General features: G+C 42.4%; 1 protein-coding gene across 1 annotated transcript; it reads left to right on the top strand.

Annotated features, from left to right (window-relative positions):
* Positions 1-2,250: 2,250 nt before the first annotated feature.
* On the top strand, positions 2,251-13,179 carry Pex26 (peroxisomal biogenesis factor 26). Its single transcript, XM_047551008.1, has 6 exons — positions 2,251-2,392; positions 2,587-2,893; positions 4,018-4,158; positions 4,589-4,884; positions 6,484-6,630; positions 10,282-13,179. Exons 2-6 carry the CDS (start codon positions 2,664-2,666, stop codon positions 10,383-10,385), a joined length of 918 nt encoding a protein of 305 aa, XP_047406964.1. The 5' UTR covers positions 2,251-2,392; positions 2,587-2,663; the 3' UTR covers positions 10,386-13,179.
* The last annotated feature ends 911 nt before the right edge of the window (positions 13,180-14,090 follow it).

Below are 14,090 nucleotides of genomic sequence, written 5' to 3'. Positions count from 1 at the left end.
TTGAAAATCAGGTGTAACACACAAATGGAACACAATCTTATTTTTATATGATTTTGAGTACTCCCCATTCTCCTTTAAATGTCTTGACCTCATTCTGGTTTACTCACCACTAAACCGACAAAATTGTTTTTGGCAAATCTGCTTCTTTTAAGACTGTGCTGCCATCTCTTGGATAAATTTGGAACACCAAGAAATTCGCTAGAGATGAAGGAAGAATTTTTCTAGGTAGCAGTCTTTTTTTTTTTTTTTTTTTTTGGCAGCAGTCTTTTAAAGACGGTATGCCTGGAAGAGGAGGTTGCATCAGCCTCACCTTGCCTCAGCCCACACAGGTGTATTTTCTGCTGCTCTTTCTGCTTTCCTGTTTTTGCCTGGCAGATTTCTGAACTCAGTTCTGAGAAATGGTTCTGGTTTGGTGTGTGAGTGTGGGGATTTGTTTTTGTTTTTTGCAGTTCCAACCTAATAATTATGTTATTACTACAGTCTTCATCATTTAATGTCAAATCTGAGGTAGAACTGATCAAACATTTTGGCATGCTCAGTCTTAGAGCTACTCACACTTCCTAAGGATCTCTGCTTTTTCTCCAGATTTTGCTGTGGGGGAATGAATATTGCCTGGCAAAAAAGAAGGATTTCTCACAAAAACACAGAATTTGTTGGCCCTAGGACAGTGTTCCAAAGTGAACAGTGACTCCAATGATAGGGGCTAGTGCTAAGCTCAAGGGTCATATTTTCCTTCTGTTGTGTCCTTACACCTGAATTTACTATTAGAAAATAAAATTAAATGCAGATACCAATTTTACCTCCCCACTGTTGTCACTCCTAGTCTCTCTTGTCTATTTCATTTATTTCTCCTTATTGTGCTGGGGATGGTACCCAGGCCCTTGCACATGCTAAGCTGAACGAGTGCTCTATCACTGAGCTATACGCTCAACCCCATTTGCTTTATTTTTGTCTCTTTTCTTCCATGATGATGTAAGTTCAGGAAAACAGACATTTTGCGTTTCTTTTGTTCACTGTGGGATCCTTAGGGCCTAGAACAGTGCCTGCCATCTAGTAGGTATTCAGAAAATATTTGTGGGATAAATGATGTCCTGGCACCTTATATGGTCACAGTGTCCACACTTCTTTTTCCTGAGTCTTATGGACTTGATGTTTTTGCATCAGCTTTTTACAGAGAACTGTAAGCCCAGAAGATGGTTAAGTCTATACTTGGTGACAAGGGAAGGAAATACATGACATGAGCAAGCACTTATCCTTGTGCCTGGCCTGTCTAACCTAATCATGAGAGGAGCAAATAATTCTAGGAATGCTTTGGATAGAGTTCAGAAGGTAGAGAACTGGGGAGAAATGGAAGTCAAGAGGCTGCAGTATAAATGTGGGAAGTTTGACAAAGCCTGGGTGAAACACATGCTATAATAATAGAAGTAATTTGTGTATCTGTTCAGGATTATGTAGATTTTATAGCTACAATTTATCAAATACCTCCTCTAGTCCTAGCATTTTATCATAAATTTCATTACACGCTGCATGATTTTGTTTTTCACCATATATTTATATTATGTAGACAATGAGGGTTCAAGGAATTTATCTACTTGTTTGTGTGATGACTGTGCATCCCCTGAATAGAAAGCATAGACTCAGTTCTGCTTCTGAAGCAGAACACATGCAATTGCACCAAAAAGTTGCTTACTTTGACAGTATTTCTGTCACTTCCTAGGTGTGTGACCTTCAGCAAATTATTTAAATAGGGTCCATGTCCTCAACTGTAAAAAGGGGAGGGAAGAATTAAACGATTGCACACAAAATGCGTCATACAACGTCAGGCCCTTCAAGCATTGAACGAATTGTGAGCTAGGTTTGAGAAGGCTGAAAATATTCTGAAAAAGCGGACAGGTTTGCTGTTTTCTTTCAGTGACTTTTCTAGTCTTCCTTCCAGAAGTTCTAATTGCCACACCCGCAGAAACTCAAGAATTAGAAGCGTGCACGTGGCTCCATCTCAGTTAATGGAATTTCTTCCGTCCAGCCTCTGACGAAACTGGCTAGCGAGGGTACCTCCCAAGACAGCTGTGGTTTTGCTAACAGTCCATTTGCCCCTGTTTCTCGATCCCAAAGCCTCTGCGCTGATGTTTTCTCCCAGGACGGTGACAGCTGGTGCGCGGCATGTTGGGGGTTGTAGTACCATCTCCGTTTATGCAAGGTGGGTCAGTCGAGCGCAGAAGACTACAACTCCCAGCGTCCCAGAGTCCGGAACTGGCGCACGTCAGCCGAACCGCCAAAGATGTCCGCCCCCACTGCCTGCGCCCCGCTGCAGCTGGGTTCTGTTTGCCAGGAGAGCTGATCAGAGTTAAGGTGTCTCGGGCACAGGTCGTGGCGCGGGAGAAACTAGGGCCAGGTATTCCAATGGATGCAGCAATTCTGCAAATCCGACGTGTAGACTGGTTCCCCGAATGCCAGGCTTTTGGCGAGCTTTTGTCTTAGATACGTCCCCCCGCCCCGCCCCGCCCCGCACCACTTCCTTCTCCAGAATCGACCTCGGGATGGGTTGTGGGGAAGGGTAGGAAGACTTTCCCCTCCTTTTCCATGCAGACTCAGGATATCGCGGAATATCAGGAGAAGCGGCCCTTCTGACGGTTGAGAAAACGGGCTCTGAGCCCAGGTTGGTGATGAAGAGCGACGCCTCGACCTCTGCAGCCCCTCTTAAGGGGCTTGGGGGCCCCTTGAGGAGCAGCGAGCCGGTGCGCGTGGTGCGGGTAGCGTCTCCCGCGGTGCATCTGCTGGAGGAGGCGGCCGACCTCCTGGTGGTGCACCTGGACTTCCGCGCGGCGCTGGAGACCTGCGAGCGGGCCTGGCAGAGCCTGGCCAACGACTCTCTGACCGAAGAGCCCGCGGGCACGTACGTGCAGGGCTTGATTCTTTTCCGGGTGCTCTTGGGGAGGGACTCAAAAGTTGCAGAATTTGTTTGTGTGTGTGTGTTTTCTTTTCCCAAATTGCGCACAAGGAGCCTTACATCTGACTTTCCTTAGTGGGTCCTTTGTGGGAGACTGCGCATCTTGGGCCCTTGCTACACAGGAAGAAACTGAGGCACTGTACAATGAAGATGCGGTCATGTAACCGAATCTAGTGGGACCCTTGCTTCTGGTTCTAGTGTAGAATGGCATGGTGGGGAGCTTGAATGTGTGTCAGGTGTTCAATAGTAAGCTGATTCGGTAAGCAGGTAGTGGAAATCCTTCCTTAGGTACTCCCAGCCCACAACTGTTCAGCCCAGACCTTGGCTGATCTTGGAAATGGGAGTGGGGGTCAAAGCAGGAGTAGTGTTTTGGTCCTGTTGAAGGATTGGAATAAAGAAATAATCTGGAGAAAAACCTTGGTTCTGCATTGCTCTTTCTAATTCCACCAGCCTACTCTGGCAGTTGAGGGCACCATTTCTCAGTGGATTGTAAAATTGGGTTAGGGCACACTAGGAAATTGGTGGGTAAAATAGTCAAAGCTGACTGCAGAAAAGGATGAACTAGGAAACACCGGTTGTGCTTTTAGAAAGCTGGAGGGTTTGTTGTATTTAATGTGGAAGATTTTGCTTCTGGACAGTGGAAAAACTTTACTAGGTAATTCTCAAAGTCCAGTTGTGGAGTTCCTAAATCTATAAGTAGCCAGAAGCCATGCTCCAAGCCCATTTCTTCATTAAGCATACACTTATTTCTAGTTCTCAGAAGTGTCTAGTTCTCAAAAGTGTCTGTACTGAACCTTGGTATTTTCACCTCAGGATTACCTTTTCTGTTCATTCAAACTTGATTTCACCTCCATACAAAGATGCATGTTGAGCAACAATGATTTCCCTCTAAGAAGTTTGGGGGGTGGGGAGGACCACCCATGAGACCAATTGTGAGTCTTCACTGAATAATTGGGACAGGATATGTAATGGCTGCCAAGGTGGGAGCTGGAAAATAGTCCCAGGGTGGAGGTGGAAGTGGAATTGAAGGGGAACCACTTCTAAAACGGAATTGGTCTTTCTGCTGACAGCTACTTGGAGGTGAAATGCTCCCTGTGTATTGTGGGGATCCAGGCCCTGGCAGAAATGGATCGGTGGCAGGAAGTTCTCTCCTGGGTCCTTCAATATTACCAGGTCCCTGAAAAGCTACCCCCGAAAGTCCTGGAGCTGTGGTAGGTCCTTTTTGCTGACACTAGATCAGTATAAGAACAAGGGAATTTTCCTCTTCTCTCCTGAATCAGGATCTAATATTTCCTCTTTCCCCTTCCCTAACCTTTTCCCTCCAGAGTTAATTCTCCCTGCTTTTGTCAGACTTCAAAACAGCAGTAAAGAACGAAGAAGGGGGATTTTAGGACTGGAATAGAGGAAAAGAAGAAGAGAGGGGACAGGGAATAGGAATGAAGTGTAATGACAAGTAGAACTGAGAGAGCTGCTTGCCACTTCCTAGGAAGTCCTGATTGTTTAACAACATCAGCATTCCATAAGGAATGACTGGAGGACATGGGAGGGGTTGGATAGGAGAAGCATAGAGATTATGAGAAATAACCAACCTTGGAGCACTGACTCTACTTTTTTTGGGAATTGCATTATTTGGGGATGCAGCATTCTTTTATACAGCAAAATGCAAGAGCCTGGAGCAGTACTGGATGTGGTCAGTGCCTGGCTTCAAGACCCAGACAACCAGAACCTTACAGAATATGGAGCTTTGTGTGAACTTCACATACAGCGGGTGCTACTGCCTCTGGGCCGCTTGTTGGAGGCTGAAGAGCTTGTGGTGGGCTCTGCAGCCTTTGGTGAGGACCAGCGACTAGAAGTGCTCCAGGCTATTCGTACAGTGAGGCAACAGCGGAAACAGGAATGCTCAGGCTCACAGGAGGCCCCAAAACTAAACCAGGAAGGTAGGATTGTACCTTTGGTCTCTATAGAGTGAAGTTGCAGACTTTGCGTCCATCTTAGGTCCTTCATGGCTTTCCTAAGACCTTGGGAGCAAGTCTTTGTATGAAAAACTCTTGGATCACAGAATAGAAAACCCATTGAGATGCCTAAAAAAGCCAACCAGACCTGAAATTTGCAATGAAATGAGAATCTCCATATAGGATTCTCCATCTGGGTCTCTGAATTGTAACTCTGGTCTCCTGAAGGTCACCTTCCTTGGAAGGTCGATCAGTCATCATCTCCTTGAGATCCTCTCACTAGGTCTCCTGCTTCCACCATACTAGCCTGGTAGGATGTCACTCCTTTATTGCTGGCCCCAACACACATAACAGATATACTCAGGATAGCTGAGAAACTTAACATCATAATTTGGTAGCTTGAATTATGAAATAATTATGACTTATTTTTTAGCTTTGGGCTCCTACCCAAACTCCTGTCTGCCTTCACTTAACTAGAGCTTTTGGGTGGGTTTTTGTTTGTTTGTTTGTTTGTTTTTCTTTTTTCAGTTGAAGTCTAACTTACTCATTAGCATGCAGTTTTACACAATGGCTTCTAGCTAACATCATGCTAGGGTCACCTACACAAAGGTGGGTATGGGGATTGTTTTGTTAAAAGAGAATTTAAAGACCCTGTACTCCAGACCCTGCTCCTGACCCCTAAATCCTTTATCTCCTTTATCTCCTCGAGTTTATTTGTAAATACTTGTAAAGATAGAAAACTCATTGTCTCCTGAAACAGCACATTCCATCTCTAGACAGTTCTGTAGAAAAGTTCTTGATTATGCTAAATTTAAAATTTTCACCTGGTAGTCTTTACTCACTGATCCTCATTTTTCTCTTGGTGGAATATAGAATAGAACTATTGCTGTTTTGTTTTGTTTTGTTTTTTTAGTTATAAAAAGGTCCTTAGTTTAATTAGGAGACTATAATCCTGTTCTCAAAAGTATTTTTCTCTTTGTGCTTAAAAGCATGAACCTGTTGAGATAGAATCACTTCTTTGGAAGCAGGTTGCTGGCTTCAAGGATCATCTATGGCTGTCTTGGCTCTCTGCCCTGCACCTCCTAAGAGGGAGAGGGTGAGAGGAGGTGTTTCATGGCAAGTCCAGGTTCTTTGTCAGGATTGGTACCACTTGCTCTTGGACTGGTAGTGTTCGTGTTTATTCACAGTCTGACTCTTGAATTCTTCAGTATATGTATTAAGTGCCTTTCACTTCCCTGTATTAATGTGGCAGTCAGAACTATGGCTCTGTGTTACTCTATGTATATGTCATAGGCCGGGATATAAATAAGGCTATAAAATAATGAGACAATTAAAAGAGACACCAAATATGCTGGACTTACCCAGCTAAGTAGGTGCTATCAGCACATTGCAGTTGACGATGTAGTCTGTCCTCAAAACAATTTTGAAACTTTTGGAATTTACTTTTGAATAACTTCATGAGGTAAATGAGAAAATCATCTTTATTACTTTTTTGCTCAACTCTTATAATTTAGCTTAGAACTCAAGGCCAGGGAAGCCTATTCTCCTGACTTACCCTGAAGTTACACTCTGTCCCCTGACCAGGCTCATTTTCCCACAAGTTCCTGTCACTACTGATGCTGCTTCGTCGACTTTGGGACTGTGCTGTGAGCCACTTCCTTTCTCTGTCCTTCAAGAGGAGCCTCCTTGCCACCTTGATCCTCTGTCTCTTAGTGGTAAGGATTGATCCAGGTGAGTGACAGAAACTTCTACTCACTCCTTTCTGGGGAAGGGGTCCTTGACAGTGGCTGGGCCTGTGGGAACAGGTGCTTTTCTGTACTCCTATCAGAGCCCTGCTGGGGATGGAACCACAGACTGCAACATTGCTCCCTAAGCCCTCTGCCACAATGAGGATTTAAACAGAAGTCAGCCCTACCTGAAAGGGAAGAATAGCCCTAGAGTCTCTGGGAGCAGTTTGGAGAAAGTCCACTTTGCTCTTTGAGTGTGCTTCTGAATACTGATGGAGTCATGTAGGAGTCTGCTTTATTTAGGGGTGAACTCTGACTAGAACCTCAGAATTAAAAACAAAACAATAAAAAACCCTTCATCACCATATCTAAAAGCATTGATCTAAGTGTAATGTTTAAGTGTTAATGTTACAAAACATTAAATTGTAAGTGAAATACTTCTACATTTTAGAAAATGTGGAGACAGGCACAGTGGTGCATGTCTGTAATCCCAGTTACTTAGGAGCTGAGGCAAGAGGATCACCAATTCCAAATCAGCCTCAGCAACTTAGACCCTGCCTCAAAATTTAAAGAAAAGGCCTGGAGCTATAGCTCAGTTATAGAGTGTTCCAAGGTTTAATACCCAGTACTGCCAAAGAGGGGAGAGGAGTGGAAATAGAGAAAAGGAAGGTGAGGAAGAGGAGGAAGAAGAGGAAGAAAAAAAAAGAGGAAGAAGAAGAGGGAGGGGGAGGAGGAAGAGAGGGAGAAGAGAAGCAAAGAAGAAAATCAGCTATTCCTGCTACTGCAATGGTTAAATTTGTAGTCTTTTTGTATGAGTATGGATATGGTGGTATGATAGGCAGTTTTATATAACATAAATATTCTTAAAAACATGACTTTAAATAACTAAATAATATTCCAATATAGAAACTCCCATAATTGGTAAGCATTGAACATTTTGATGATGATTCTGTTTTCTGTCTTGCTATAAAATAGAAATGAGCTCCCCTAAGTGATACTTGGGAATACTGTTGGTTTTTTCCTGAATTAACTGTTGAGATGTGTAAACAGTAGAATAAGGTTAGGCGAACACTCTTTTAGATTTTTTTTGTTACTTTCTGTGAGTTATGATCTAATTTCCACTCTGTTTATTAATTCAGACTTAGAATTATATGACTTTCAGACTGGAGGGAAAGCCAGAAACCCTTATGCTGGTTCCTTAATTTTCTTTCAGTTTTTGGTCAAGAAACAAGAACCAGAGTTAAAGTAACTCACGCAATTTAAAAAAAAAATTTTTTTATTTTTGTAGTTGTAGATGGACAGAATGCCTTTATTTTATTTGTTTATTTTTATGTGGTGCTAAGGATCCAACCCGGTCCCTCACACATGCTAGGTAGAACTCTACCACTGAACTACAACCCCAGCCCCTACAATTTGTTTTTAAAGCTGCCACTTTTTTTTTATAATTAAATTTTTAAAAATTTTTACAGTCTGCATTTTGATTAATTATACACAAATGGGGTACAACTTTTCATTTCTGTGGTTGTACACGATGTAGCTTCACACTATTCACATAATCATAAATATACATATGGTAATACTGTTGGTTTAATTCTACTATCTTTCCATCCCCAACCCCCTCCCACCCCTTTTTCCTCTATGCCATCTAAAGTTCCTTCATTCTTCTTTTCCCCCTGCTACCCCCTCTCATTATATATCATCATCCACTTATCAGAGAAAACATTTGGCCTTTGGTTTTTTGGGCTTGACTTGTTTCACTTAGCATGATATTTTCCAACTCCATCCATTTACCAGCAAATGCCATAATTTTATTCTTCTTTATGGTGGAGTAATATTCCATTGTGCATATATACCACAGTTTCTTTATCCATTCATCAGCTGAAGGGCATCTCAGTTGGTTCCACAATCTAGCTATTGTGAATTGAGCTGCTATGAACACTGATGTGGCTGGATCACTGTAGTATGTTGATTTTAAGTCCTTTGGGTATAAACTGAGGAGTGGGATAGCTGGGTCAAATGGTGGGTCCATTCCAAGTTTTATGAGGAATCTCCATACCAATTGTAAATTGGTTGTACCAATTTACAATTCCACCAGCAATGTATGAGTGTGCCTTTTTCCCCACATCCATGCCAACACTTATTATTACTTGTGTTCTTGATAATAGCCATTCTAATTAGAGTTATATGAAATCTTAGGGTGGTTTTAATGTGCATTTCTCTAGTTACTGTAGCTGATGAGCACTTTTTCATGTATTTGTTGATCACCTGTGTATCTTCTGTGAAGTGTCTGCCCAGTTCCTTAGCCCTTTTGTTGATTAGGTTTTTTGTATTTTGGGTGTAAAGTTTTTTAAGTTTAAAGCTGCCACTTCTTGACTTAATATTTAGATCTTCCCTATTTTCCCCTTTTCTCATTCCCTTATTCACCCAGTTTTTTTTCTTTTTTAATTTACATAGCTCAAGTTGTTCCTTTAACTCTTTTGGTGGATTCTGAGTAGAAATTTCCTCCAGAAAGCTCTATTTGCTATACAAAAAGTCACTAGGTAGCTCTCAGAAATGGTAAGGATAGGACTGGGGATGTAGATTGGTGATGGAGCACTTGCCTAGCTTGTGCAAGGCCCTGGATTTAATCCCTGGCACCACAAACACCCACACACAAAAAGCTAAGGCTAATCTGTGTTCTTTCCTATTGTCTTACCCTTTGGCTTTCTGCTTTGTTCCAGAGACTTCATAAAAACTTAGAAATTCTTTATGCTTTCTCTAAGCCCTTTAGTCTCATAAATGCTGATTTGAATGGGGACGATCAGGCCATTTGAACTTGCTGTTTCCAGGGCTGCTCAGTACTTCTTCAGAAGTTCCTTGGCCAAAAGGAGAAGAGGACCTGCAAGTGGACTACAGTTAGAACTGCTAGAAAGGATATAAGAATGGTTGACTGTCAGTAGCTTTAAAAAAAAAAGCAAAAAAGCATTTTTTAAGAATGAAGGGTAAAGTTCAGTGGTAGAGCATGTGCTCAGAGTGGTTGGAGTTCTGGGTTCTGTCCCCAGCACCAAACAATTCTTTTCCTTTCTCTTTTCTTGTTTTATTTTGTTTTGTTTTCAGATGTAGTCTTACCATGTTGCCTAAGCTGGCCTTGAATCCCTGGACTCAAGTGATCCTCCTACCTCAGCCTCACACTGTTTTCTTTCAAAGAAAGAAATGTATATTCCCTGTTAAATCAGTAATTCAAACAAGGAAAACAAAAACCTGATAGATTTTAGTTTATTTTATTTTCAGTATAATTGTAAATTATACTGTATATAGTAAATTATCATATAGCTCCAAATTTAAAAGATACAGAGAGGTACCAAATGTAGTGAAAGGTTATCTCAAAATTATTCTTCCCAAAGACAGCCACTATTAACCAGTTTTTTTTTTTTAATATTAAAAAGTTAGATTAAATCTGGGTCTTTTTCTTAGCAAATTTAAGGTCATTGTAATTCAAGTGGAAGAAAACATATACCAGAGAAAGTGAGATTCCTTATTATTGAGGAAGATGCAAATAACATGAAGTGCCAAATGTGCACCCCCAGATGGCAGAGCTCCTGAGGGCCAAGTAATGGGTGGAGTGAAAACAGGTGTGAGAGAAGGGACATTTACATGGTCTTTCCTCTTCCTGCAGCATCTCCTTCTTCCCTGCCCTTCCTCTACCAGCTGGCTCAGCTCTTCCACCGGATCCGGAAAGCCATGTTTGCTCGCCTCTACCAGCTCCCCCTCCATGACTGAGTAGTCTTCCACATGCACCTTAGCCTCTCATTTTCCACCTCTGCCACAGCAGAAGGAGAATAGTCTTTTCCATGGTGCCAGCCAGACCTCTGTTGGAGTGGGGCCAACCTCATTCCAGGGGGAACATTCTGGATGAGTGAACTGTGTCTAGCTGCTGTTATGCCCTCTAAGCACCCACTTCTCTGCACTCTGCACTCAGGCCCCTTGGAAGGGAGGGGTTTGGGGATGGGGAATGTATCCCTGAAACATTCCATTTTTCTTGGCAAAGACACAGGGTGACTTTCCAGGTCAGGGTGTTGATGGAGCCAAAGGTTAAGAAATGTCCTAGTGGAGTGACCCTTGACCTTTCACTTCCTTGTAAACCTTGTTTCTGAAAATCTTCTTATAGGACAGCACTGTAATTAAAGTGAGATCAGCGAGAGCCTCCCTCTTTTCTCCTGTTTCTCTCCATAGACCTGTTATAATTACATATCAAGTCACTGTTCCCCTGGTCCTGCAGTGGGTATGAAGGCTTCCTGCTGCTTGAGGCCTCTCGCTGCTTGGAATTGGGTGGGGCTTTCGGAACTACCCAGGTGACCACTGAAAGCAAAGTGAGCTTGCTCAGCCTTTATCGCTGGGTAAAGTGATCTTGCTTGGTGCCTCTTGGTCTTCAGCTCACTTATCCAGCATGTTAGTGGTCAAGCCCTGCTCAGTTACACTCAGTGTCCTTGCCTACTCTTTCTGCCTGCCACTCTCTCTCCTTCCCTGAAGACTGCCCCATAGTTACTTATCTAGTTTTTGTCTGTATCCTTGTGTCTTTGGTACACGCTGTGGCAAGTCCTCCCCCGCATGCCCTGTTATCCTAATTATATTCTGTTGTTTGTATAATGCCCAAATTTTTCTGCTCGTGTAGACTTGAAAGTAGGCCAGCCTCAGAGGCTGATGAGCTGAAAATGGAACTGGGTAATCAGGTGAGCTGGAAAAGATGCGTGGGGGCTGGGCTGAGGTAAGATGTGGTCTTTGAAGGCAGTGAATAATAGGCTTTAGGGAAGGAAGCCTTGGCATTGGCATTGAGGAGTTGAAACATTTGAGTGGGTTTTTTTCTCATGTTTCTTTGTAAGTAAATGTAGAGTACTACTGTGTCAGAATCATGAAAGCTTCCTGCCAGGGCTGGCCTCTTCATTGAAGGCCAAGCAAGCTACCCATACTGGAACCCCTGTCAACTTTGATGCCAAGAATACAGGAGGTACTTATTAGCTTTGTGTTGGTTCATTTTCAGGGTTTGTGAGTTAACTTCTCTTTAGAGAAAGAAAAAGTCATAGACCCTTAGAATTAAATCTAAAACCCTAGGACATGGTCCAACTCTTTGCAGGAAACAAATCTATGCTTTTTATAATATCCTTTAAATTGAGTTTAGAACCCCAGGGAGACAAAGGGAATCAGGCAAATTTTGAGATTCCCTCCTGTAGAATAAATTTTTTTGAGATGGGGGTCTTGCTGGTTTGCCCAGGCTGGCCTCAAACTCCTGGGTTCAAGTGATCCTCCTGCCTCAGTCTCCCTAGTAGCTGGGACTTATGTACCTGGCTTAGAATGATTTTTTAAAAATGAAAATCTGAAAAAAGAAAAGAAAATCTGTCCTATATACAAGCCTAGAGAAAATTCTTTAGTGGTTTCCATGATCACCAGGATAAAATACAGATTCTTCATGTTAGTTAAGACCCATTAGGTATAGGTTTTGGTGAAATACTTCCACTTTTCTGTGGGAACTCTATTCCTTAGACATTCTGCTTCTAACCACCAGGCAATCAGGTTTTCTGTAGGCCTTTCTGCTGTAGGTTGATGCTCTGCTGGAAGGCCCTGTTCTTGCTCTGGAGAGCTCCTCAACCTTCTAGACTTGTTCCAGGGAGCCTCTGGGAATCCTTCCCCAAGCCCTCCTGCTTCCAGGTCTTGTTTCTTTTCTTTCTTTCTTTTTTTTTTTTCCTTGTTTCTTATCCCTTGTGACCTTATTGTTGCATAATTCCTCATTGCCTCGAGTGCTCTGAGCTGTTTGAGGCTGGTAGTGTGGCTGTGGTGGTTTTTAAGAGTAGGACTCTGATCCTTTATGTAATCTAATGTTTCTCAACCTCAGGTTCTCATCTCTTAAATTCTTACCTCACAAGGACTTTTGGATGAGTAAAGAGGTTATTCATAAGGAAGCACTTAGCACATACTGCCCCAGGGAGGAGCTCTTGTGAGTGGTTGCAGTTACCAGGTCCAGCTGTATCCCAGGGCCCAGTGGGGAACCTAGAAATGAGAAGGTGCTCAGAGGGTTTAATAAGTGGATCAATGTAAGTGACATAAAAGGGCTACATGCTTTTGGTGAATTTGTGCTGTTTTGTGTTGTGAAAAACCTGAACATAAAGACTTGATTATGTACAACTCATTTTTTTTGTTCTCCCTCAAGCTCCCCAGTGTCATTCAGCTTTCAGGCCTTTAGGATCTCTGTTGTTTGTCCTGAATTCTACAGTGCTCTCTGGTACCTAGCCACAGCTACCAGGTGAGGAACTCAGAACTCATCCTGCTCCTGTGACCTCACCTTATCTATGGATGTAGGCTGTGCTCATTTCTGGACTTAATGATGTCAAAGTGAAGAGAGGGCTTTCTTGTCAGACTTTCTAAACCTGCAGTGTTCAGTACTTTGGCCATCAGTCAAATATAGCTTTTGAGCATTTGAAATATGGCTAGTCCAAATTGAGAAGTTTTGTAATTGTAAAATACATACTGGTTGTTGAAGACCAAATTAAAAAAAAAAAAAAAAAGGAAACTGATTTTTTAATGTTGATTGCATGTTTAAATGATAGTTTTTGGATATATTGGGTTAAATAAAATCTGTTAAAACTAATTTCATCTGTTTCTTTGTATTTTTTAAACTGAGGTTCCTACTCTATTTAAAATGATCTATGTGGCATGCACTTGGATGGTGCCGTTCAACACATGCAACACACACCAGCAATTTAGAGGGCGATGGGAATCAGAGAAGTGCAGTGCATGGTGGGATTTGGGGGATGTTAGATGTGAAAAGAGCCTCAGTGGCAGATCACATCTTGCAGCCCTCTTTTTCAGTTAAAGAAGTTGAGACCCAGAAAAGTAAAACCATTTGCTCCAAGTCACAGAACCTAAATGAGACTCAGGTCTCTCAAGTCTCAGGCATGGTGTTCTCACTTGCCCTCCAAATCCTCACTGTCACCTCTGGGATGAAGTTCATTTTAGGTGGATCTATCCGAGAGGGGAAAATTTAACTAGGGTTAATTGATTACTTCTGCAGGATTCTGAAGGAATGCAACATGGAACAGATATTTTTCACTGCAGGGGCGCTTAGCAGGAGTAGGGGAGGCTAAAGGGATGGAGTAAAGTGGAGAAGAAAAATTAGGATACTGTGGAAAATCAAGGGGTGGAAGTGGGTAGGCAGCAGAATAGCTAGTACCTGGAGGAGGATGTAGGGTTCTTATAAAAAGGGGATCAGAAAAAATGCTACTCATGGCTTCATACAAGTGACCCCCACTCTTGCATATATGTATCTGCATGTGTGTATATGAAGACCATACAGAGTTTTATATATATGGTACAGAATGCAAAAGGTACAAAATTCATGGAAAAGAAAATCTGTTTTTCTACCCTGTTCTTTCCGTGTCCTCCCATTTCCTCCCCAGAGGCCACCTCTGCTTTGAGTCTGTTTCTCCTTCCAGA

This window comes from Sciurus carolinensis, chromosome 4 (genome assembly GCF_902686445.1).
Source record: "Sciurus carolinensis chromosome 4, mSciCar1.2, whole genome shotgun sequence".
In the NCBI taxonomy this organism is placed as follows: domain Eukaryota; kingdom Metazoa; phylum Chordata; class Mammalia; order Rodentia; family Sciuridae; genus Sciurus; species Sciurus carolinensis.
The sequence above is the reverse complement of the archived record's forward strand: the minus strand, read 5'-3'. Positions and strand labels throughout refer to the sequence as shown.

Coding starts and splice junctions, on each gene's coding strand:
- Pex26 (XM_047551008.1), top strand. CDS start 2,664: ATGAAGAGCGACGCCTCGACCTCTGCAGCCCCTCTTAAGGGGCTTGGG. Junction 4,159..4,588: donor CCGAAAGTCCTGGAGCTGTG/GTAGGTCCTTTT, acceptor TTGGGGATGCAG/CATTCTTTTATACAGCAAAA. Junction 4,885..6,483: donor CCCAAAACTAAACCAGGAAG/GTAGGATTGTAC, acceptor TCCCCTGACCAG/GCTCATTTTCCCACAAGTTC.